We start from the raw sequence: 24,722 nt of genomic DNA on the forward strand, positions 1-24,722 counted from the left end.
TTTCTAAGGAAGCGAATCCCCCAGGCCTGGACTTTTAAATTAGGTGTTACCTCAGAGAAAACCGTCTGTATTGCCTGGCATCGAAACCCTATGCGAAGACACAATTCCCTTTAGCTTTCTGTGAATTATTAGGATCTGTTGGCAGTTAAATGGCTTCCATTGGCATGAATATATGTTCCCCAACTGATTGTTTCGTGACTGTTAATAAAATGAAAGATTTAATAGACATGTTGACCCGGTTAATGGTGTGAGAAAAATTTGGTTAATTTTTGTGAGAAAAATTTGGCTGCTTCCTTCGTGTGCTTTCAACAGGGGTTTTAAGTTACAAGCTAATGCTTGGGAAACAGGCTAAACTGTTTTGTAATAACTTGTTTCTTAGGAATAGTAATAAAGAAAATCCCACTGTCCTCTTTAGTATCAAAGATCCCTCTCAATAAGTAGTAAGTAAGGTTTTGGAACTTATTTCAAAGCTGGTGCAGGTAGAACATACAGATTACAAAACTGATTTAAGTAAACTCGTAGGTAACGCTAAACATTTATTTGAAGAAACAGGATAAAGAAACATTTTAGGTTGATATGGGCGAATAGTATCTGAGACTGAACGAATGAGAATTTATTGAGCATTTACTACGTTCTCTTTACTGAATTGGGCACTGAAGAAAATACAGTGAAATTTAAGATACAGTTCCTGCTTTTGGGAAATTTAACACTTTTAGAGGAGGAGGAGAAAATTATATTTAAAAAACAACACCGTTAACTCTCCCCTTGGTTTCCCTAGTGTCACTTTCTCCTTGTTCTGAAGCTAACCCCTCAATTCACTTTAAATACTTTTCTTCTTATGTGTGTCCTCTGTGTTCCCAAACTCTCCATTTTCTTTTATTGTTACTCCTCCTATCTCCTTGCTCAGTCTCTTCCCCATGATGGACTTACCTACCTTACTTACCTACCAGGTGTCCTGGGCACAAAGGACTCCTAAATGTGTATCTTCAGGTTGGGCCCTTTTAATTAAGCAGCAGCATCTTCACTTGGATTTCACACAGATACCTCAAATATGTCCTGAATTGACATGAACATCAGTTTTACCATTTCCTACTCCCAGTGCCATATCTCTTCCCCCCCATCTGGAACCTAGCCTGCTTTCATTCCCTGTTTCAGATAATAGCACCCAGATGCCCAAGTCAAGAATCCATGGATACCCCTATTATTACATTTCCTTCATTTTCCCTATCCTAATATCAAATTCTATTGACTTATCTCTTTAAGGATCTCTCAAATCCACCCTCTTTTTAATCTCCACTCTCGCTGTCTTAATCCATCAAGTAATCATCTCTCCCGACTCATCTCCCTTGGACTGTTGCTATAGCCTCTAGATTTCCCACTCCAGTCCAAACTCCATTCTATTAATAATTTTTCTAACATGCAATTATGAGCATGAGATTCCTCTGCCAAGATTTTTTCAGGGGTTCCCCATCCCCTTTGTGATCTGACCCCGGACATTTAATCTCATCTCCATTCTCGCCCATTTACTCTACACTAGCTGTATTGAACTCCCTGCCCTTCTATGATCCTACTAGGTTCTCTCAAGATCCTTTAGGTCTCAGTTGAATACTTTTTCCTCCATGGAACCTTTCATAGCTCCCTGAGACAGACTTGCCCTTCGTTCACCTTTTTGGACTTATTTATAACAATTACGTTGTACTATCATTATTTGTTTGTATCTGTAACTGACAGAACAATCTCCACCTCCACTCTTGAAAAATAATTTGAACTGTGAATAATAGTCATACTGTCTCCCTTCCTCATTTAGAGATTATAGAAGAATGCCCTTCAGTTCACCCTGCTCAAGAATTTGACTAAACCCTGACTCTACACTTTTTTAATCATATAATTTCAAACTTCCTACCAGTTGTTGGCATATCTAAGTACTGAGTTTTAAAGGATAGACTTACAATAGATCACAAGTTAAACATCTGAAACAGAGAAAAAAAGGAAAATTGACAATGCACTGCATTTTAGGATAGGAGTTGCTCCCAGAAAACTTTGTAGTTAGAAATGTCATGACATAGGTTTTAAATGTATTGCCTCTGAAAATTACTATTTGTTCTTGAGGGATATGTGTGTATGTTTGATTCAATAGTTATTTATTGGGTGGGCCCAAATTAATGAAGAAGGATGTCTGCACCTCACACTGGCTTGAGATCATGAAAGAGAATAGGCTTGGAATGCCAAAGACCACCTTATATTGTTTGGCTGAGACCTAGCCAAAGTTTACATTATCAGCACCACCACACTTACACGCCTGTTACTATTATTCTGGAGTAATCATAACTCAGACTTTGGGAGATGTACCACCTTGTGACTATATTCACCCTATCACTGATAAGTGGTAGGAATAACAAAATTCTACCCTGTGATCCAGTAGTCCCAGGAGATAATCAACAGCTAAAGGCCTGTCGAACATGACTGAGCTGTGTAGGGTAAGCATAGAGAAGAAGTAGCTGAATGGCTGACTCAGGATTAGATACAAGGCAAACTCCTATTTTCCTAAATGCATTAGGGATATATTGAGTGCTGACAAGCTTCTAGAGAGCAAGGACCATGTTTTTCATTCTTGTATTTCCAGGGCATAGCACAGTGCCTGTCACAGATACTTAAATGTGTTCAGTGGAGAGAGTGAAAAACTAGAAGTTTTGTTGATTTTTTAGAGAACAGAGACATCTGTGTGGACCAAAATTGTTGAGGAAGGATTCTGTGGGAGACCAGATATGAGTTTCAGCTTGGAAGGTTCATGGGTAGGCACATTTGAAGGCTCTGAGGAGGAGACATGACTGCTTAAGAGCAAAGTTTTAGAAATAGGAATGAACATGGCCAATGCAGGGCTATAATAGGAAGCCTTTGTAATTTCTTGAACAGGATGTTTAGTTTGGAATTATATACAGAAGACTTGTAGGGGAAATTGTAGTGAGGCAAGAAGATGAGCTAAGCCAGTGCAATTCCAGAGAAATCTTCAGTCTGTGACTTGATGATGAAGCCAAGAAGAAAAATCTAGTCTCTATCGACCACTTCCTCCTTGACTCATATCCCAGTTTTTGTAACATTATTCTCTCTTGTGGCTTTCATCCAACCTCTTTGGTTGTTCCTTTTCAATCTGCTTTTCTCTTATACTTTCCAGTCTACTTTTAACTTCTAAATGATGGTGTTCCTCAGTGCCTGGTCCTAAGATCTCATTTATCCTCGTGGTTTTAAATCTGTTTCCCACACAGCAGCAAAGTAGTCTATTTAAAATGTCAACATGTTACTCCCCAACGTAAAAGTGTTCAGTGACTTACTATTTACATAAAATAAAATCCAAATTATTGCCAAGGCCCGCAGACCCCTGAATGACCTATCCTTACCTCCCTAACAACATCTCATGCTATTCAAGGATTTTGGAGTCTTTATTCTCTATGCCTAGAACAGTGTCTCCCAGGGAACATCTGGCAAAGGCCAATACGTTTCTGGTTGTCACAGTTAGGGTGGGGAGGGGGTACCACTACTGGTATCCAGTCAGTTGAGGCCAATGATGCTGTTCAACATTCTACACTGGACAAGTCAGTCCCCCACAACAAAGAATTATATGGTCTAAGATGTCAGTAGTGCCAAGGCTGAGAAACCCTGACCTACAACACCTTCCCCTGAGTCTCCAAGTGGCTGAATCCTTTTCATTTTCTATGCTTCAGTTTTAACTTCATCTTCTTATGAAAGTCATCCTTGACCTAGAACTCCCTACTTATCTCTATCACAGTGTTCTGTTTACTCATATCATGTTTTACAACCTGTGGTTATTTAGCTTATTTATTTGGTTACTTGTTTATTGTCTTCTTCACTATCTAGGAAGCAAATCCTGTGAAAGGCCTGTCTCTCTTGACCATCATTCTGTCTGTAAAGTTTATTACAGTGGCACAGAGTAGGCATCAATAAAGAGATGTTTGACACCTGAGTTAGTATCTACAGTAAGTCACTGAATGGAAACTGCATAAGGCTTTCTTTTCTTCCTTTTCTTTTTTTCTGTATAATTAAAATACACAGTTCCCAAGAGAGCAGAGTGAAGACACCTGGAAAGAAGTTGTCATCACTAAGAATGTCTTCTGGAAGACTGCTTGTTTGCGGTCAGTATTCAGATGTGCTTTACAAATACTATCCTATCCTACGTAGCTTCTCACAATCAAAACTATAAGTAGAGTCATAATATGGCCAAATTAACTAATGTCTATGAGATGATAAAAATCAGTCAGGAAGGAAAAAAAGAAATAAGGGACATAGTACCAAAAATGGGATAAAATTATAATAGTTTTGCTCAAGTAATCTCTAAAAAGTTTTTAAAAACCTAGTTTTTTAATATGTGCACCTCAGAAAAAAGACTGTTTCAAAAATGTATTTGGAAGTGTCTGGTTAATAATACATTTCAGTTTTTTTCAACTGACAAAATATGTATTGTGGACATATATTGCTTTGCCTTTTCCTGCTTTCAGTAATAGATCCACAGGATGAGCATAACTCCATGTGAGGAATTTCGCCATTTTCTGGCTGTGGTGATTGGTGCATGAGTGATTCAAGCTAATCAGCATTCTTACCCAGGAATTTTCAAATTAGTGCTTGCAGAGAAGATCCCTTTTGTCTCTGATTGCAAAGCTATAAAAATGTGAGCTCAGAGGTACTTGTGGCAAGGTGCCTTGTCATTTATAGTATCTGGTCTGAAAAAATAAGGCCAATATGGGGGGAGGGAGGAGAGAGAGTCGCCGAGGGTCCTCAGTACTCTTATAATATAGGGAATTCAAGAATTGAGTATTCACTGGACTCCTCAGATCTCTGCAGCATGACATTTTGTTAAGCATCAGAAGATCAAATTTAATATCCATGGCATCTTAGCCATTCCTTCCCTAGCCAAAACTTTACTAGCCATAAATCTCAATGTCTCTAAGCTTCTGCTATACCAGAGTCAACATTAACTAGTTAACCACAGTTAGTGGTTTAATCAGTAGCCTCCTTAATTTTTGCTGACTTATTGTCAGCATAGGCAATTTCATTAACTTTGAAACATCCTAATTTTCTTATCTGTAAAATTGAAATGATAAATAATACTTATATATGATGTCTTTTGATAATGCCCCAGATAAAAGCAACTGTAAAGTCCTATACTGTGTTATTATGGCCATTAGTGTTGTTATGATGATTACCAATACTGCTGTCATCAATGATAATGGGATGCTATAAGAACCTATCTATTGTTTTTCTTGCTATAATATGTATTTTATTACAATCTCAAAGATGCAGGAGGCTTTAGATTCCATCTGGTCCAGCCTCCCACTCACTGCCTGCCAATGGTTGTCCAGCCTCTATTCAAATATGATGACAAAGAAAACCTGATGCTTTGTGGGGCATCCTGTTCCTCTCTAAGATTTCTTTAACTGGGAAGAAATTTCCATTGCAGTGAGTTGAAGTTTACTTCCCAGTAATTTTCACATGCTGATCTTATTTCTGTCCTTTGTAGCAACAGAAACCTATATTCTCTTTTCCATGAGATGCTATTGAACTTTGAGAACATCTTTTGTGTTTTTAAACTAAAAGTACTCAGTTCTGTCAACAATTTTTTGAAGGTCTAGTAAGTATTAAACTAATCCACTCATTCATTCATTCATTTAACTTCACCTTATCTTACAAAGATTTAAAGTAAATTCTAAAAAATAAATGACTAGCATATAATGTGAAACAGTGGTCAAATATAAATAAGAAAAAGAATCAGAGCTATGGGAGATTAAACTATGAGTAGAATGTAAAGAATGAGATGAACCTATGGCTTAAACTTGTTTGGCTCTGATCTAAAATCAAAAGTGAATATGATATTTGTTATGAGTAGCAGGAAAACATTTTTCTGTCATCATCTAAAATGCTTTTTCCCCTACGTGAGCCTTCATCTAAGGAGGCTCTTATCTATGTTCACTGACAATGGATTCATCAACATGTCCCTGGAAAATGCATTAAAAGGCTTCATAATCCATGAAATTAAATTTAGGGCACACTTTTGTTGTCAACTTCTGAAAAAATACGGTGCCCAAAAATAAAAACAGATTTTTGCAATTAGCTTGATTATGGTTTGGGGAAATTATTTCCTCTCTTGGTTCAGACACTTTTTATGAGGGCAGTTTATGTAAGATTGTTTTTAACTTATTTTGCAACTATATTGCTTTGTTAGCCATTGTAAGTTTATATTCAAAATACTAAAATTTTTGTTTCATTATTTTGTTTTTGTGAGTCAGTATTAAGCCAAGTTTCACAAATTTTAAGGCCATTAGTTTCTTTGGACACAAATGCTTATATTGCTTCAGAACAGAGGCAACTTCATCATCTGTTTCCTTCATTTATTTAAAGCATCCTATTACATTTTGAAGTTTTAGTCCACATCTCATAAGATTCACTGTTTTTCCTCAATTTTTATATTACCAAATTTAGTGACATCTTCTTTGTCTTCAGCTAAATCATTGAGGAAAATGTTGATGAAGGCTGGATTCCTGACATTCACCTCCAGCTATAGCCAAAGTTAACCCTGATTGACAGCATTAAAATTGTTTAGAAAGCCAGGTAGAGACCATGTTTAATGACAACATGGTATCATAGAAGAGCATGGCCTTTAGACCTGGGCAGACCTAGGTTCAAATCCTTGCATTACCATTTATTGTTTGTGTGACCTTAAGCAACTATTAACTACTCTAAAACCCAAATTTCCTCATCTGTTTGTAGCAGGGTGTCCTAGCTAATCCCTAACTGGATTTGTGTTGATAAGATTAGTAGGATTGCCACCCCTGTGGGCATTTATTTGCACAATTTTTTTTTTCTGGCAATGTTTTGTAATCTGAGAGAAAGAATGAAAGAAACAGATGGTACAGTTGCTTGTGTTCAGAAGCATCATGATATGATGGAAAGAATGGATAGAGAATTATGAAACTCTCCTGCTCTCAAGTAAGTATGGAACTCTCTTGCTGTCAGGCTGTATCAATGTAGGCAAGTCAGTTCACCTCTTTTAACCTTTCTTAATCCATAAAGGAAGGTATTAGACCCCATGCTTCTAACTACTAAAGGTGTGAAATGAAAGGATCTTTTCCCAATTGTTATTTAATTCCAAAATATGTCAAGAAGTAAGTGCTGTATGCAAATTACTTTGTTTAACTTTCCCAACAACTCTAAAATATTAATATTTAGATATTATTAATATCCTTATTTTAGAGACAATGAAAGTGAGATACCTAGCACAGTGTCTGGCATAAAGGAGACACTCAATAAACATAAACTGAATTACTAAGTAAAAGAACCTACAGTTAAGTCTGATGTCTGGCTACTGCCATGGAAATACAGTAAAGCAAGTAGAAATGAGAAAGGCAATATGTACCATACTAATACATCTAGAAGTAAAGGTTGAAAACATCTAGGTTTTGATTGAAATTCATTCACTGGGATTTTTGTGCATAAATACAATTTCTCTTTAATTTTTTTCTAAAACAAGTTTTATAATGTTTTATTATACAGTTCTTTAGAACCTTAGAGATAGAAAAGATCTCAGAGATTAGTTTGCTAAAATTCCTCACTATTCAAGTGAAGACACTTAAGCTCAGGGAAGTAAAATTATCAAAGCTTATGCTAGACACTAATAGAACCAGGACTAAAATCCAATTCCTAATCACATGGAATTTGCCTGGTGTGGAATATTTTTTCCTGAATTATTCTGAAGTTTTGTAGGAGATAGCACTGTTTGTTTCTTAAAGTGCAGTCAAATTTCTTCTGTATTGAAATACTGGTGATAAACGTGCTTGACACCTTTGTGCCCTTCTGAAAGACATAAGGAAGAAGTCAAGAGCACTACTCTGACTTTATGAAAAATACTATGGTGTTTGGAAATTTACCAAACTTATTTTCCCACCCTTTAGGAATCTAAGAAATCTAAGTCTTTATGACACGTGCATACTCGTGCGCACACACAAACACAAACACACACACACACAACTATCTATACATCTTGGACTGACTTGTTTTTAAAGTAGTTCTTTTAGGAATACAATAGTAAAATAACACTGAGTCTTTTGCTCATAGAGTATTGGCTTAAGCAATGAACTCAAAGGAAGTTGCCCTGGAGAGCACTTTTCTTTGTAAAGATGACAAAAATATTCCGGGTACCAGTGTTTTCAAGTTGAACTTCCTTGTTGAAATTCACTTCATAGTCAAAAGAAAAAAGGGAAATAAGGCTTATTTTTTAATAAAGTAATAAAATTGTTGGAAAATATGCAGTGATAGAAATAATTCAAAGAATTACAGGTAAAGGCAGAAATTTTAGGGTACTTATTTTCTTTATTTCTTAACTGTTAGTACTCTTGAATCTTTCATTCTCTTATCTGTAAAACAAGCCCTAAAACTGAAATTGTGCTGGAAGAAAAACAAACTCTTAGCAAGTAATATCCCTGGAATGTGAGTTAATGCCTTTTTGTATATTTTTAAATCAAGGTTTTCTGATTAAATTGCTTTCTGCAAGTTTTGTTCTGCTACTGTTTCAAATTCTTTTAGTTCTGAAGAATTCTCTTCATCAAATTAGTTATAATAGTTTTTATGTGATGAAGAAAAGCCATTCCAGTTACTAAAAACAGTAGTGACATTTAAACTTTAAACAGCATTTAGTAGTAGGTAGAACAGTAGCTTTTAAACATTTCAGACTGCAACTAGAGTAAGCAATATTTTTATATTGAGATCCAGTTCACACGAACAAAAATAAAACAAAATCAGTAGTTTCCTGAAATAATACTATTTCTGTGAGTGATATGCTCTGATTTTTCTTTTCATGTATTCTGTTCTATTCCATTTGAAAAGCTGCTGATCATAACCATCTAAATTAATTTTTACACCACCTAGCAAAGCACAACTATAGTTTGAAAGACATGGACCAAGAAGTTTTTAGTGTAAGGAGCAATGTTTACTCTTTTCTTTAGTACAGTTTGAAAATATACTCCCTTTTGATTAGAAAAGAATATTCATTTTGGTTTGATATTGTCACATTAACTTTTTTTTTACTGACAAAAGGAAAAGTTACTAACATTGTAAGTAAAAAAAAAAAAACCTTTACTCTCTGGCTCCATGTATTACTAACATTATCCCAATTCACAGTTACATTTTTCCATGGCTTAAAAGAGGGATATACCAATTATATAAGTTTATATTTATATATATAGGTACATGTGAAATTGTGTAGAGTGTGTAATGTCACCAGAGTGTAATGTCACCAGAAGGTGTGTGGATGGTGCCCATGTGGATAGTTTTGTTCTCAACTGAGATAGGAGAGAATAAGATAGTGGAAGGATTGTTAGATCAGAAGCAGGACTCTTTGATTCCGATTTTAGATGTGCAATGTGAGATTGGGCTAGTTTCTTAACTTCTCTGATCTAATTTTCTATTTTATAAATGAAGGAATTGATCTAGACTATTTCAAGATAATATCTAATTCTAAACTGCTTTGATTCTAAGCAAATCATTGTTTATTCAAACCCAGGAGAGTATTTCTTTATGCTATTCATATAGTACTTGTGGTTTATTTTTGTCAAAATAATAACTCTCTCCTTATTCATACTATTATATCTAAAATATTAATATCCTCTTCATATGCTAACAAGAGGACACTTAAATGAACATCAGGGTATAGAATTGTACAAATGGCATAGTCTAATACAGTCTAATAATTATTATCATTAACCATAATTGATACACTTATATGTATTTGCATCTGAAAGCATGATAATTTTTCTGTGTTGCTATGTGTCTTAGTCTATTCAGATTACTATAACAGAATATTATAGACTGGGTGACTTATAGACAACAGAAATTTATTTCCCACAGTTCTGGAAGCTAGGAAGACTAAGAGCAAGGCACTGACAAATTTGGTGTCTGGCGAGAGCCCACTTCCTGATTCATAGATGGCATAGATGGCTCTTGTCTCTCTGTGTACTTACATGGGGAAAGGGGCAAGGGAACTTTGTGGAAACTCTTCTATAAAGACACTAATCCCTTTCATGAGGACTACACTCTCATCACTTAATCACCTCCTAAAGGCCTCACCTCCTAATACTATCAAATAGGGGTTAGGATTTCAACATACTGATTTTAGGGGGACCATGCACATTCAATCTATAGCATTAAGATAAGTTAAATGTGTTTTTAATAGATTTTGATGAGTTTGTGAGGAAACTTCTTGTAATTAATCATAAACTATGTCCACATCTCTTTCTTTCTTTCTTTTTTTTTATTGTTTTTAATTGAGGTACAGTCAGTTACAATACATCAATTTCTGGCATACAGCACAATGTCCCAGTTATGCATATACACCCATATATTCATTTTCATATTCTTTTTCATTAAAGGTTATTACAAGATATTGAATATAGTTCCCTGTGCTATACAAGAGAAATTTGAATGTTTTAATCTATTTTTATATATAGTGGCTAACATTTGCAAATCTCAAACTCCCAAATGTATCCCTATCAGAAGTAAAGAATGTTTCTTGAATAAACGTGATCCATGTTTGCATTTGACTTTATGTTCCAAAATAAGAACTGAGCCTAAAGTGGTGTATGGCTTAGAAGACAGTCTTGCCCAGGAAGCCTGTACCCTGAGACAAATCAGCTATGTTGTAGAATCTTCGTTAGCTCCAATTTTTCACATAGGTAGAAGTAAGGTAAAATAGATATTAGGAACTAAGTTTAAAACTAAGCTTGGGAAATATTCAAGCCTGCTTTTTCAAGATAAAATGGAAAGAAGAAAAAGTTATTTCAGGTTGATTATATTTAGGTGAGTTTCCCATTATGTTAGCATCAGCTCACAGAGTAATCACCTCCTTTCCCTAGTTATGACTACCAGATGCCTAACTTCTTTACACAAGCCTCTCAGAGAAGGGGACTTCAGATGATTATTTTTGTTCATGAACTCTCTAGAGATGATTGTGCCAAAGCATTGAAATTCAAGGGTAACATATTCTTGATTTGAAACATTCTAAACAGATACTTAAATGAAAATCCATTTTAGTTAAATAAATTAAAAAAAAGAAATGAAAGGTTATGTAGCAATCAGTCCCATGGGAACTCCTTTCTGGTTGTGTAATGTATTTTCTGAAGAGGTAGGATATAATGATCAAGGATAGTATTCACCATACTGATTTTTTTTTTTTTAATTCTCAAGTGACCTCCAAAATATGTGAATGCTCACAAGAAATAGTACTATTTTAGCAAGATCCTTGAAAGTCTCCATTTATTGCAATTTTAAGTCTGGAGAATAGAGCTAACACTAATGCTTATCCTAAAAGTAGTAAGGCCACTTTTAATCTTTCTGATTATGTATGTATTTAATATGCTCATTGCTTTAACATATATTCCAAATCAGGGCCAAATATGTCTATCCCAAAGCTGTTCCAGTATAACCTCTAGTCTAACTTAGTTCTAAATGCCTCTGCTTTCTTACTGTGTGATTTTGGTAATTTTTGTTTTGTTATCAACAATAGCTAATACTTATCAAGCGTTTACCATGTATTGGGTAATATACTTTATAATGATTATTTTTAAGATAGATACTAGTACTATCCCCATAATTAGGGTACATTTATTTATTTAACAAAGTTTTATTTTTCACTATGTACCAAGCACAGAGGATATAGCAGTTAATAAAAAAGACAAACTCTTTACTCTCAAAGAGTGCTCATTCTGGTGGATGAGATAAACAATAAAGAAATACGTACTTATATCATGTGTGGTTGTCACATCTTGCAGATCTCCAGCAACATGGTTGACAGAGGGCCCCGGTTCTGCTCACATGGACCTCCTTCCCTGACTTCTTGCTGAGTCTGCCTTTCACAGTCTGCCCCCAGCTTGTGACTGACCATGACAGTGACCCTAAGGCAGACCTGTTTCTGGGAAACACAGGACCTCTCCTGCAGGTGACTTTGGCTCAAGGATCTCTCAACAGCCTTACCAAATCTTCCCTACCAGCAGTCTAGAACACATCCGTGCACTTCAATCTGGGGTCCTTTGGGTGTCTCCCAGCCTTTCTTTGACCCTCCCCATTTTCTCTCACATGGACAATTTTCCTAATAAAATTTTTGCAGGTGTAACTCCATCTTTGCATCTGCTTCTCAGAGGACCCAGACTAACACATTTTGTTAGGGAGTAATAGGGCTATAAAGAAAAATAAAAGCACAGTTAGGTGTTGTAAGTGTGCGCTCTTAAGTAGGGGAGGTCAAGTAAGGTCTCAGGCAAAGGTGGCCTTTGAACCTCATACATTTGTGGGAACTCTAATTTCCAGGGCAAAATAAATTGCTTGAGATTTATAGCACTGATCTGTGGTAGATCAGATAGCTGACACTTTTAAATACAACTGCTTTTATATGCAGTTTGTATGTTAGTGGTGAAAAAGAAAATGTAACGAGAGTGCCTATTTGGGTGACAATTCATGTCAGACAATTGTGTATATGTAGAAAAAAACTACTTCAAAGGGGTGAGGAAAAGGCTTCAGAAACCATAGAATAACACAGTTACTTCCTCTCAGCCTGCTTCATTCTGGCATTCCTTTTATCCCCCTGTTCTTTTAGATTTATTTTGATAGTGCTGCAGCATCTATACCAATTCTTCAATCAGCAGTTTTAAAATAGGGTATGATACTGAATTTATCTTTTTTCCTTCTGACCTTTTCCAGTTCTGTTTCCTGCAACATCTCCATCTCCTATACTATTTAAGTTGTCACTGAAATATGTTTCAAAATATTACACAATACAGAATAATAAGTACATTCTTTTGGGATCTGAACTGTAACCTCTTAGAAATAGCTTTTTTTCCTCCTCTTTGCTCCTACATACCAAATCTTCCTGTTGAAATCACATTATATTGAGAAGCCAGGGAAAGTTTATATCCTGGGCTGAAATCTAGTTCTTTTATTAAAGGAATTCAAATAGGGGACACATCCTTTATTTATCTAATAATATATCAGCTTAAGCCATTGAATCCTTATACAATTTTACTTACATTTTTCTTAGTTCTGAAAAGTTTAACTTTTTTAAACATGATTATTTTCTAAAAATTGTTTGATATGTTTATAAAGTGCTTTGATGGGTTAGTTTGGAATAGACTCCCTTTGCTTATTCTTTTGGCAAAAGCCTGGCACTCTTCCACCTTTCATAGAAAGTGAACTGCCCTTCTTCCTACAGAATAGAGCGTGTGGAGGTCGAAAGTATTTTTCATAAGAAAAGGGGCATTCAAAGCAATACTTTCCTAAGCTTAATAAAAAGCAGTTGTGGCTGAGAAACTGCAATGATGTCATGTAAGTTTTATCTTGTATAAGCAGCAGAGTGAGGAAATTCCAGAATTAATAAGTCTGCTGGTACAGCTGTGCCCTGAGTTGGAAAGTTCAGGATGTTCTTTTCACACTCACGACTGGACATTTTGCTCCACATTAGCCTTTGTGAGAATAATTAGCTCCCTCCATTTCCAAGATGCTAAAACATTTGTAAATGGGTCCATTTAGAAAACATAAAATTTTAAGCGGATGCAGTAAATGGTCATCTTCACTAAAAATTATTGTCTGTATTTGCCTTGATTTTGTAATAACCAATAATCAGTTACTTTAAATTATCAAGTCCTTTCAAATATTGAGTTAAGAAATGGAAAATACTAGCCTTGAGAAATGATTGAAGAGAATGGAGAGTTAAAAGCCAAGAATGTTTCTAACCACAGCTCTTGTTAACGTAGCTCTAGTTATTATCTAGAGAACAATTAGCCAGCTGATCATCAAGAAATTGGCTAAATAAAATAGGAGGTATAATTTCATGGCCTGAAAGTCTGTTGAACAGTATAATGGAGGAAATTGAGTTTCTGTTAAAGTTTTGAAAAGTAGAAAATATTTTTATTTAAAGGAATGTTTTTGATGTGTTATCACACCACATGATTTTGCTCAGCCTTATGGTTATTAGTGTCGTGCATTTGTTTCCTCTTTATTTCCTCTTCTTTCCTTTTTCTTTGCCCTTATGGGGGAAAGGAAAAAAAAAAGTTTACATGAATCAGAAGCATGCCCAATGCTGAGCAAAAACAAGCAGGTTTAATCAGAGTATGCTTTTGTGTTTCTCTAATTTCATAATTAAACATGCATATTGCTTGTTTCAACAGTCTGAAAATTCATCTTTTTATAGTTATGAGTGCCTGAATGACTTTGTAGGGTGACTCTAAAATGACTCAATTTATAGCTGTATTTTCTCAAAATTAAGATAATGGAGATTTTTTTTATTATTTTTGTCTAGACGTAATAAAATAGTTTAAGGCTGAAATTATTTTGAGAGAGAAGTTATGAACCATGAGTTCTTAGAGCATATGTTTTAGACGCACAAGTTCTTCCACTTTTGAGCTAGAATTAATGTAATAATCTTAGTTTTCTGAGGCTCAATTTTTTAATTATAAAATAGAGTTTATTTATAATACCTTTCTCACAGGATAATCATGAAAATAAAGTAATATTAAAGACATACATTAAATAGCCTTTATAAAGCAGTGAATATAATGCTTGATATTTAGTAGTCCATCAACAAATGTTATTTTCATTCATTTATTTTTTCTAAAATAAATTTTCTTTCTCCTGTATTTCATTTTTCTTGTATACAAATGTGGTTGGGAAAAAATGCCACAGTCTTTCTGTTGTCCTAAAAAGGCTATCATATTTCTTCAGACTTTGAAAGATTTAGTTGCTTTTCAGGTCAGTGGAAAACCTATTCAAATTCCTTTCAAATTCTAATTGTGTAGTAACCAGAGTGTGAAATGTTGGCACTTCTAAAGGTGTCAGACAGCTGAGCTAGAATTAATAGACATTTCCAGGAAAGGAAGAAATACGATAGTGAACAGAGGGTTATTCCTTCATTTTTTTACCCAGTTAAAAAAATACTTAGGATTTCCCCCCTTTTAAGTTCTCCTTTATGATACTGGAGAATACTGTTTCATAGCTATTTAATTGCTAACCCCTTTTGGTAGTTGACAGAGTGGTGACATTGAGCATAGAATTTAACTCTTCAGAGATAGCTAAATAATGTGGTGTAGTTTCAATTTAATGAAAAATAGTAACTCATTTCAACTTGCTAATAAAGAACTAAACCATTTCATCAAGATACATAATAGAATATGACTAATTTTTATTTTTAAAAGATTAAAATGAACAAAAAAATGGCATGATTGGAGCCTTATATCTGGAGTTTATCACAGTTGCCAACGTTGTTGTTTTAAACAGATAAACACCAAAACATAAAAAAACTAAGATATCTTAAGGGTATTTTTTAAATTATACAAACTCTCTACAATGATAATACGCATAAATATGATACATTAATATTATTCCTTTCTAGGGATTGCATTTTCATAAGCAAAGTTTTAAAAAATTTCTCTACTTTCAAGATTAGAAGATGATTAAAACAACCACCAATTTCAACATTACATACAGATTCTTTTGTAAATTATGTGATGTTGCTACATGGTATTTTCATTACTCTATTATGTACTTTTCTTCTTCCTATCTCCTAAACTTAATCCAGCGAATAGCTTTCTATAGATGAGACATTTCTTCTCTGGTATAAACATCTATCACAGAACTTTTAACTAAATTGTGATTTATTTCTTACCAGTCCCATGTCATATACTTCCTCACCCATGTTTTAAGATATGTCTATAACTTTATATTAGTTTGGGTCTTTTATACCAATATATTCATATATTTCATGATAGATGCATGCTATTTTACTTCTAGATGCTTTTATGTTCTTCCATCTCTTGTTTTCCTGTGTGTTTTATGACATGTACTCCCTAGTGCTTAAGGATTTGAGCAGAATTTAGATTCAGTGAAGAAAGCTGCCAATTCTAAATACACACTCTTTTTCCCTCTCTCATATACATGTATTTATATGTATATTAGCATGTGTTTTATTTGTTACTACTCTTCAAAAAATGCATAAAGTTGAACTGATCAATGCACAACATTGGGATTGGTGGAATTGAATTCCCTCTCCATCTCCCTTGGTCATGAAAACTGCAACATTATGATGTTCTTTGAGTAACTGTCTCTCAGTCTCCTTGACTAAATACTTAAAAATATAATAACCCAACTAAACTCTGAAGAATGATGTCATCTGGAATAATTACCTAATGATTCAAAGCACGTTGAAAAATACAAAGCACTTTAGAAATTCTAAGAATGACTAATGAAAAGACTTCATCCAGACAAGCTTGTTTGAAGCTTGTCAGAAAAGTAGAATCCAACCCTTTTCTGCATCAATAATGTTTGTATATCAGCTTCTATAGCTTTTATCCCTTAAATAAAACTCTGAATTAATTTAAATATCTTGTGCTATATTTTCATTCTAGATTCATTTGAAAAACATTTTCATGAGTAATAGCTCATATTAAAGGCAAGAAAAATGAAACCCTTTGTTGTCAGTTACTTTTCTAGATTTTCTAATGAAAAGGCTGGATCACTTAAACAAGGTGAAAAAAAGAGATTATAAATGAAGACAACTGAGTTTAAAGTTTGTAAAATAAGATCTTGAGTTATTTATTAGTATTTGATCTGAGATTGAAATTAGATGCCATAAGAGGAAAACTGCTAAATTGCTATTAAATTATTGCTACTAATGAAGAGTGTAAATGGCTTTGTCAGTAAGCAGAATAGTAAAACAGCAACATTTATGTTCAGAGATTTTTGTGGCACATACAACTTTCTTTTCATAGGTCTTCTGATTCTGGTATGGTGGTATCCTTGGTATCCTCTGTAGGTTCAGTTGTTATCACTATAGGAATATTCTCAGATATCCATCCCTTGGGAGTCCTATTAAAGGACCGTCTGCCAGAAAGAGGATTGGCAAAGGCCATGAACCTAGGATCTGTTAAAAGTAGTAGGTCAAAATCTGGAACCTTGAATTTAACCATTTTTGATGCTTTTTCAAAACCTCCAAATGGGGTGGCAACTCTGTGAGAAATGAAAAGAAAAAAAGTACGTTAATTAATATTCAGATTTATTTGCCAGAAAATAGGAAACAATTTTATGCATGATCTTATGGGCCTGTTGTATGTTATATTCTCAGTAGGGTTTCATTTTTTGACCTTTGAGGCAAGCATTTCCATTCAAGGACTGTGCCTTTATGATAAAGTAGATATTTGGCAATAAATTGGTGTAAAGTCCTTTTGTATGCACTCTTGGTTTTGGACTAATCTGTTCCATGTACCCTGAGTCATCACAAACATTTCTTGCCTTTGTGCCTTTGACAACAACGTTGCACTTGCTTAAGATATGTCCTCTGTGCCTCTTCTCCACTTGTGTATGTCCTGTGGCCTTTAAGTTCTAATTTCCTTCCTGCTATCCTAGCCCACACTGTCTTTCTTAACCAAGTTCCTATAGCATAGCACTGATTGATTTTGAAGGTGATATGAGTACTGGTAATGACAAACTTTAAGTCAAGAGTGACTGAGATGGGATTGAGAAAATAATCCTTAAAAGCGAGATAGTCAATGACTTGAGAGGGCCAGGAGTTCAGTGGATCACTTAGATGGATAGGTAAACCACCAAAAAGCAATGACAGAAATAATATTGGGGAAGAAGACAGTGAGCCAGATATTAAAATCTTCAGAGAAGGGAATGTCCACAGAGTGGATCGATGACCTCAACAATGGCTATAGCAGATGTGACTGTGTCATATTGTACAGAATCTCATGTTTTATTGGCCCATAATTTTCTTGTCTTCCACTGTTTTGCTCTCTTCTGAAGAATGGTATGTTTTGCTTTTTTTGCATCTGTTCTCAAGATGCCTGACCTTATAATATTTTTCCCAAATTGTTGTGGAAGATATGGGTAACAGCATGATTGGGGTAGTGACCTCAGTCTAATGTAGTATTTCAGCATCATATCAGTATAGACTTACACGTCCAGGACCTAAAACCATTACTCTGGAGTTAAGAGAGATTGGTTTGGAAAAGCACTTTAAGAATTCAGATCATCAGTCAGGTGTATTATGATTATTAAACTTCAGAAAGCATGGTAATAATGAAAGCTAGTATTTATTGACTGGGTACCATGCACCTACACTGTTTTAAGTTCTTCTCAAACTCTGTTGATATAAGAATCACCTTGGGATCTTGTTAAAGTGCAGATGCTAATTCAGTCAATCTACTATGTTTCTTGAGATTCTGCATTTCTAACCAGTTCTCAGGTATTGCCAGCACAGCTGGTCTGACCACACTTTGAGTATCAAAGCTTTACATGATTGCATCATTAAATTCTCACAACAACTTTATACAACTTTATGAGTTGATTCTTTTTATATCCCCATTTAATAGATGAAACTGAGGCTCAGTAGTTAAATGACTTGTCCAAAATCACTGACCTAGTAAATCGTAGAATCAGAATTTAAACCCAGGCTTCCAGACTCACTGAAGACCTGCTATTCTATGTTACCTTATACTGTACCCCACGAGCTAATTCTTAAGGAGTATTGGGCCTTCTGTGATCACTTTCTGAGTAGAGCAGTATGTTTAGGAGTCTCAGCCACTTGGCTGTGTCTAAATGATGTCAGACCAGTCACATTCATGATGTCATATCATGATGTAACTGATTTAATGTCCCACATTTTGTCACTTTACTTAGTGAATTAAGCCTTTATGACTCAAATTTGCTTCAGTTTATAAGTAAACTTATTTTTGGATGGCTAAGATGTCCAAGACAATATTTTGTCATTTTAGAAACTTAACATTGTAAAGCAGTAGTTTGTTCATTTGTTGATTCATTCATTTATTCATGCAACAAATTACTGATTGCTTACTACATCTAGACATTCTGCTATATCTTAGGGATTCAAAGATGGAAAGATTGCATTAAATTTTAATTTCAATGAACTCAGACAAGTAAAGAGTGAAACATAAGGAGAGAAAAAAAAACACATTCTAGCATAAGATAGTTATTTCAAGGGAAAAATGTCCTGAATGCAGAGGAGTTTAGGGTAAAGCTTAGAGCCTGGGATTAGGACCAGCTACATAATTTTGTAGGGCGCAGTGCAAAATGAAAACTTGGGGCCCCTTATTTAAAAATTGTTAAGAATTTCAAACATTAAGGCAAAGCATTAAAACCAACCATGGCCTTTTTAAGTGTGGGACCCCCTGCAATTGCACAGGCTGCACATCTATTTTTAAGAGTTTAAAAATATATAGTTATCCATTGGATACAAGAGGCTGGAGTTGAACATTTCTAGATTTAGGCTGAATTTGGTCAATTAATCTTATATTTTTGATTCCAGAAATCAACTTTATTCATTTATTTTTTTTCTGAATTAAATGAAAAAAGAAATGTTCTTGTGCCACTGAAATCCAATGTTTGGGTTTGGCACTGAATGCATTAGTTTTTTCCTTTTTATCCAGTTCTGTTTTGTTTTTCCCTCCTAATTTGTGGGTTATTTTCCTCCATAAATGAAAACATTCTCTTCCATTTCATCACCCATCTTCTACCTCCTACCACTTATTCAGTGAAAGGTTGCTGTTTGAAAAGCAGTTTTCTTTTTTTTGGCACCATTGAGACTATATCCTGTTTGTTTGAATTTTTATTACCCTTGGACTTAAAGTGAAGAAAGTCTATTAACAGAGATGTTAAACTCTCAAAGCAAGAGACTATTAAAGATTTTTAAGATCTCTGAAAATAGTTTCAAGTTTTAGTCAGTTTGTGAAGCAAAAATTTCCACTAAAATTTTGGAATAGCTACTGAAATTTAACCATGTATCTTTATAATTCCTATAACATAATTTCTTCAAACATAGATCTGATGTAAAGTGAGTTTTATACTTTGTCGTCTATGTAGTGACTAATAAGCTTGTTTCACTAATATTCAGTTAATATATGCTTTCTTGTTTATTTTGATCAATGATTGATTTGCATTTGTAAAAACTAATAGTGCTGGACATATAATACACCCACAATAATTACTAATATTTTATAAGGTAAAGAATTATGTGAAATGATTGTATAGTTCGAAGCAGAGCTGGAAACCTCCTTGTCCCTAATTTACTTTTCCTCACATGTTACGTTGGTTTAATATAGTGTTATTTGAATATAGCATAGTATTTAAATATCTCAAAATGAGTACAAGAGTGAATGCAAAGTTGTATTACACTATGGGCTATTTTGAAATTATGATTACCCTTGGGAGCCCATTCTCATCCAGTCACTGTCACTGATGAATGCTATTAGACTGCATCACCCTTATATGCTTTATTAACAATATCTAGTAATTATGTATAATATGGGGCTACCAAACAATATTATTTTACTCTTTGCAAAAACTTTGGAAATATTAGGAAACTACTTATTTCCCCCCTCTCTGTTGTTCCCATTTGCTTTTACAAGAAGAAAAAAATAAATATATTAAAATAAATTTTTCTCAAGTAAAGGAGAAGTAGTAGAAGGTTAAGTTCTCTCTCTCTCTCTCTCACTCACACACACACACACACACACACACACACACACAGGCACACACACTATATGTTACATTTACAAAAGTCTTGATTTAACACAGGGAGCTATATTTCCTAACTATATAGTATTGTGTTCGTTTTTATAGCGCTTGGTCTTTATACAATCAATAGGCATCTCTTTATAAGCAACCCAGATACACCAGTGTGTCTGTAGAACTGGAAGCAAGCTGCTCAGCAAGTGTGGGGTACTGAAAGCGCAAGGTACACAGATATGGCATCTCTAAAGCACTAATCTCAAAAACAAGCTGCAAGTATTCCATTATTTTCATTTTCCCGAATGTTTTACTGTTTATAATTTTCTACACTCTAATTTTTTTTTAATTATGTCATTGATTAGAATGGGCTTCCATCCTTTCCTTGCCACTCCCCAACCCCTCTTTAAATTCTGTGGTATATCTCATTTATGCAATATATGTAGTACTTACACAGTTAGTATTACTAATAATGTTAATAGTATTAGATGAAATACTAGTAGATGTATCACTAGTGTGTTAATAATAGATGTAGTACTGATACTATTACTATAGTAGTATGTGAAAACTAAAATGTTGATAATTAATAAGTACAATACCTTTAAAAGTACTAAAGAAGATCACTATTTTTTTAAAGTAAAAATTTTTAGGGGGTGCAGGGGGTAATTTAGGTTTATTCTTTTATTTATTTACTTTTTTAATGAGGGTACTGGGGATTGAACCCAGGATATCATGCACGCTAAGCATGAGCTTTACCACTGAGCTATACCCTCCCCTACCCACCTCCGAAGATCACTATTTAAATGTGGACTTTGTGGATTCTTTTGTAAATCAAAGAGTTACTCCTTAATTTATTAATTTTTAGATGAATGGTCACTAAGAAACCTATAAATTGAGTGGGTGTGGGACAATATCTGGAGATATTTTACTCTAAAATGAAAATTAAGTGATCAAAGAATGAATTATGAAACCATTAAAAATATATGTAAATCCCCATGGAAATTATAAAAAATAGTTAACAGTGAAAAATAAATGTCTATTGTGTAAACTATAATCATCATAGCAGATATTATTTGGCAGTATTTTTAGTAGCATAAGTTTTGGTTTGTGTATGTGTGGAGCCTTGGGCCATAAATCCCTAAATTACCTTTAATCTGGTTTAAAGCCTACACAATATAAATTGGAACGTGGAATTAGATAGTAATTCTCATAGTCCTACATGCGAATAATTTCTGAGATTCTTGAACAACATTGTCATTTGAAAGAACACATAACTAATATCAATCTTTGGATTAGAAATTATTATCAAAATAACATTTTAAAATGTGGGGGTAATCTTGATATTATAATGGTGATAGTTTCTGAATCATAGCCTTCATTTTTATACTAAAAAGGACCAAGGCTTGACATTAGTATTGTAAAAATGAGTCTTTGCCTATGCTAAGGAGATACCATATATTACTATTTAAAGTCTTTTCTTAAAAGAAAAAAAATTTTCTACCAGAGAATTCAGTTCTCTGTACTATGATAAAAAACCTTGGTATTACATGCCAACAGTGTCACTCAGGATAATTGAATTACCTGTTAAAGCTCCTATAATCAGGCAGTTCTGCCTTTCCTTCAGGCTTGAAAAACTTAGGGTATAAAGCTTCTAAAAGCTCCGGATCACTGCTAATGGCCTGTTCCCAGGGCGACTGATAATACTTAGGGACAGCTGTGGTGTTGAATCTTTCAGGAGGAATTTCCTTCAGTGGTCCAGAATATCCTTTGGAAAAATATTGCAAGAATAAGTAAAAACAGAGTGCTCCCTTAGAGTTACTAAACTCCACCTAACATTTTACTATGTCTAATTTTTCATGCAGGGGTAATTTATGAAGAAGGCATTCTTTTTATGATCTCTCAGAAAAGAGTAGTCTGAAAGTGTTAGACATTTTAAAAACCCCTTTAAACTTATGAAATTTCTGAAAGAATTTTACCAAATCATACAATTAGTTTCTTCCTTGACTATCTTAGTATATATTTGTTCACTGAAACTGTTTACTTGATTTTTAAAAACTATACCACTTACATTAATTTATTCTGGTTTTAGATACCACAATTAATGAATTAATTTAGAAATGTATATTGCCTACTGTGGTCTAGGCTCTGGGGAAACAGCAGTGAAGACAAAATCTCCTTCCTTTGGGAGCTGATTCTTTAGAGAAAATGTTCTTTATCTTAAATTGCTGAGAGGTCCAGTCTTCAAAATGATGAAGTAACTTGTTTCCACTGCCTTAGTTGGGCCCTGATCTTCTTATTCCCTGATGTGTCCATCCCTTGTTTACTTTGTTCCAGAGGATTTCTTACCAAACTTTTCTGCTTCCAGTCTCACCTCAATGTATTCTTCTCACATGAGCTAGAAATTTTCTGTAAGTGTCATTTAAAAATCACACAAATCCGTGGCATAAATGTGAAACTGTTTTCACATTCTTCAAGGCTTCAAAGGCACAGCTATTTACTCTCCAGCTATATTACCATACCACCTAGTTATGGCCCTCATATAATTCTCTCTTGCACAAATGTCAAAACCCTTTCCCAAGTGACCATTTCTACTTTTAGGTTTCCCTGATGCTCTTTTCCCTCTCTAAAATGTTTCCTATTTTCTTCTGTCAAACTATGGCTATCCTTTTTTTACACTAAAAATTTGTTTATCTTTTCTAAAGACTCTTTATAACTCCACCAATAAGATGTTATTTGTTTGCAGCAATATAATTTTCTTCTGATTCTCTTCAGAATCAAATCATAGTCTCTGGTAGATGGCTTCTTGCTTGCCACTTCAATGTTCAATGTTGGTATTCCTCAAAGCTCTTTTCTTACACTGTACAGTCTGCCTAGAAAATTCCATTTATGTTCATGGCTTTAATTGTAACCTAGATATTGATGATTCTAGGGTTTGTTTTTGATCTTCAAGCCCTTCTATTCAACCACCTATTATTTTTTTCCAAATGAATGTTCCCCGGGCACCCTTTATAACCTGTCTAGGTCTGTATACAGCCATTTTCTAATATATCCTGCTTCTTTTTCTATACTGGTCATCTTAGCAAATGCTATCACTATTCTCAGATGTCCACAACAGAAGCATTGTCCTAAATAATCCTTCATTTCCACAAAAAATCATTAAATATTACCAACTATACTTCTTAAGGATTTTTAAAATAGGGGCTCTCAACCTTGTGTTTCTGAATCACCTTGGGCACCTACTTAAAATGTTGGTAATGGGTTCTTCCCTCCAGAGACAGTAAGTCTCAGGTATGGCTTACAAATGTTATGCACATGATTTACAAACAGAACGTTGGGAACCCTTGCTCTAGCAAATTCCTTCTTCCTCATTACCATTATTACTTGCGTGGTTCAGGCCCTGCGCACTTCTTGTCTGGGCTTTCACAATAGCCTTCACACAAATCCTTTAGTTCTCAACCCTTCTTCCAGGCACCCTCCACATTGCCTGAGTGGCCTTTTTAACTGGAAAACTTGATCAGGTGACTCACTTCCCTTACTCTGGGCTGGTGCTGTAAATGGCTCCTCGGGACAAAAATCAAAACTACTCAACGTGACATAAACGGCCCTACCCAACTGCCCAGTCTCATCTCCTACATTCACCTCTCACATTTTATGTTCCAGAGCCATGGATCTGCTTGAAGCTTCTTGTGCCCCTTTATGGCTCCTTACTTCTTCTATTTGTTCACTGTACCTGGAATGCTCTCTCTAACTCTTGTTGACTTCAACTTCCTATTTGAAGTCTTAGCTTGAGGTTATCTCTTCTATGTATCCATTCCTGGCTTTCCTAGGAAACCAGAATTAACCTTTTCCTGTGTCTTTCCTTTGTATAGCATACATAACTCCATTATCATAACTATCACATTTTATTTTCTGTCCCTTTTATAAAATTGATCAGAGGTCAGCCATATAAAAATTAGAAATTTAAAAATATTGCATTTTAAAAATTTTCTTGAAATCCCACCACCCAAAGATAAATTTTGTATATTTTCTCCCCAGTTTCTCTTCATCCATAAACATAATGATCACATAACTATAATTCTAATGCACAAGGAACTTTGTATTTTATTGCTAATCAGTTTTGTTTGAAATATTTTTTAAAGTTTCTGCATCATGTTCATGAC

General features: G+C 34.5%; 1 protein-coding gene and 1 long non-coding RNA gene across 7 annotated transcripts in view; one reads left to right on the forward strand and one right to left on the reverse strand.

Moving 5' to 3' along the window:
• The window catches only part of LOC105067132 (uncharacterized), a 280,700-nt gene that overhangs the window by 377 nt on the left and 255,601 nt on the right, over nucleotides 1-24,722 (forward strand). For all 3 annotated transcript variants that reach the window (XR_006724082.2, XR_012499166.1, XR_012499157.1), the window contains exons 2-3: nucleotides 4,069-4,148; nucleotides 11,829-11,995. This is a non-coding gene — a long non-coding RNA (uncharacterized LOC105067132). The remainder of the gene's footprint in view (nucleotides 1-4,068; nucleotides 4,149-11,828; nucleotides 11,996-24,722) is intronic.
• MYOZ2 (myozenin 2) overlaps nucleotides 16,601-24,722 on the reverse strand; it is a 31,416-nt gene continuing 23,294 nt past the window's right edge. For all 4 annotated transcript variants that reach the window (XM_010952606.3, XM_074341573.1, XM_074341586.1 and 1 more), the window contains 2 exons: nucleotides 22,144-22,327; nucleotides 16,601-17,046 (listed from right to left, as the gene is read on the reverse strand). In XM_010952606.3, the coding sequence (XP_010950908.1) occupies nucleotides 16,803-17,046; nucleotides 22,144-22,327 (428 nt within the window). In that variant the 3' untranslated portion in view covers nucleotides 16,601-16,802. The remainder of the gene's footprint in view (nucleotides 17,047-22,143; nucleotides 22,328-24,722) is intronic.

The sequence above is a fragment of the Camelus bactrianus genome, chromosome 2 (assembly GCF_048773025.1).
Source record: "Camelus bactrianus isolate YW-2024 breed Bactrian camel chromosome 2, ASM4877302v1, whole genome shotgun sequence".
Classification (NCBI taxonomy): Eukaryota; Metazoa; Chordata; class Mammalia; order Artiodactyla; family Camelidae; genus Camelus; species Camelus bactrianus.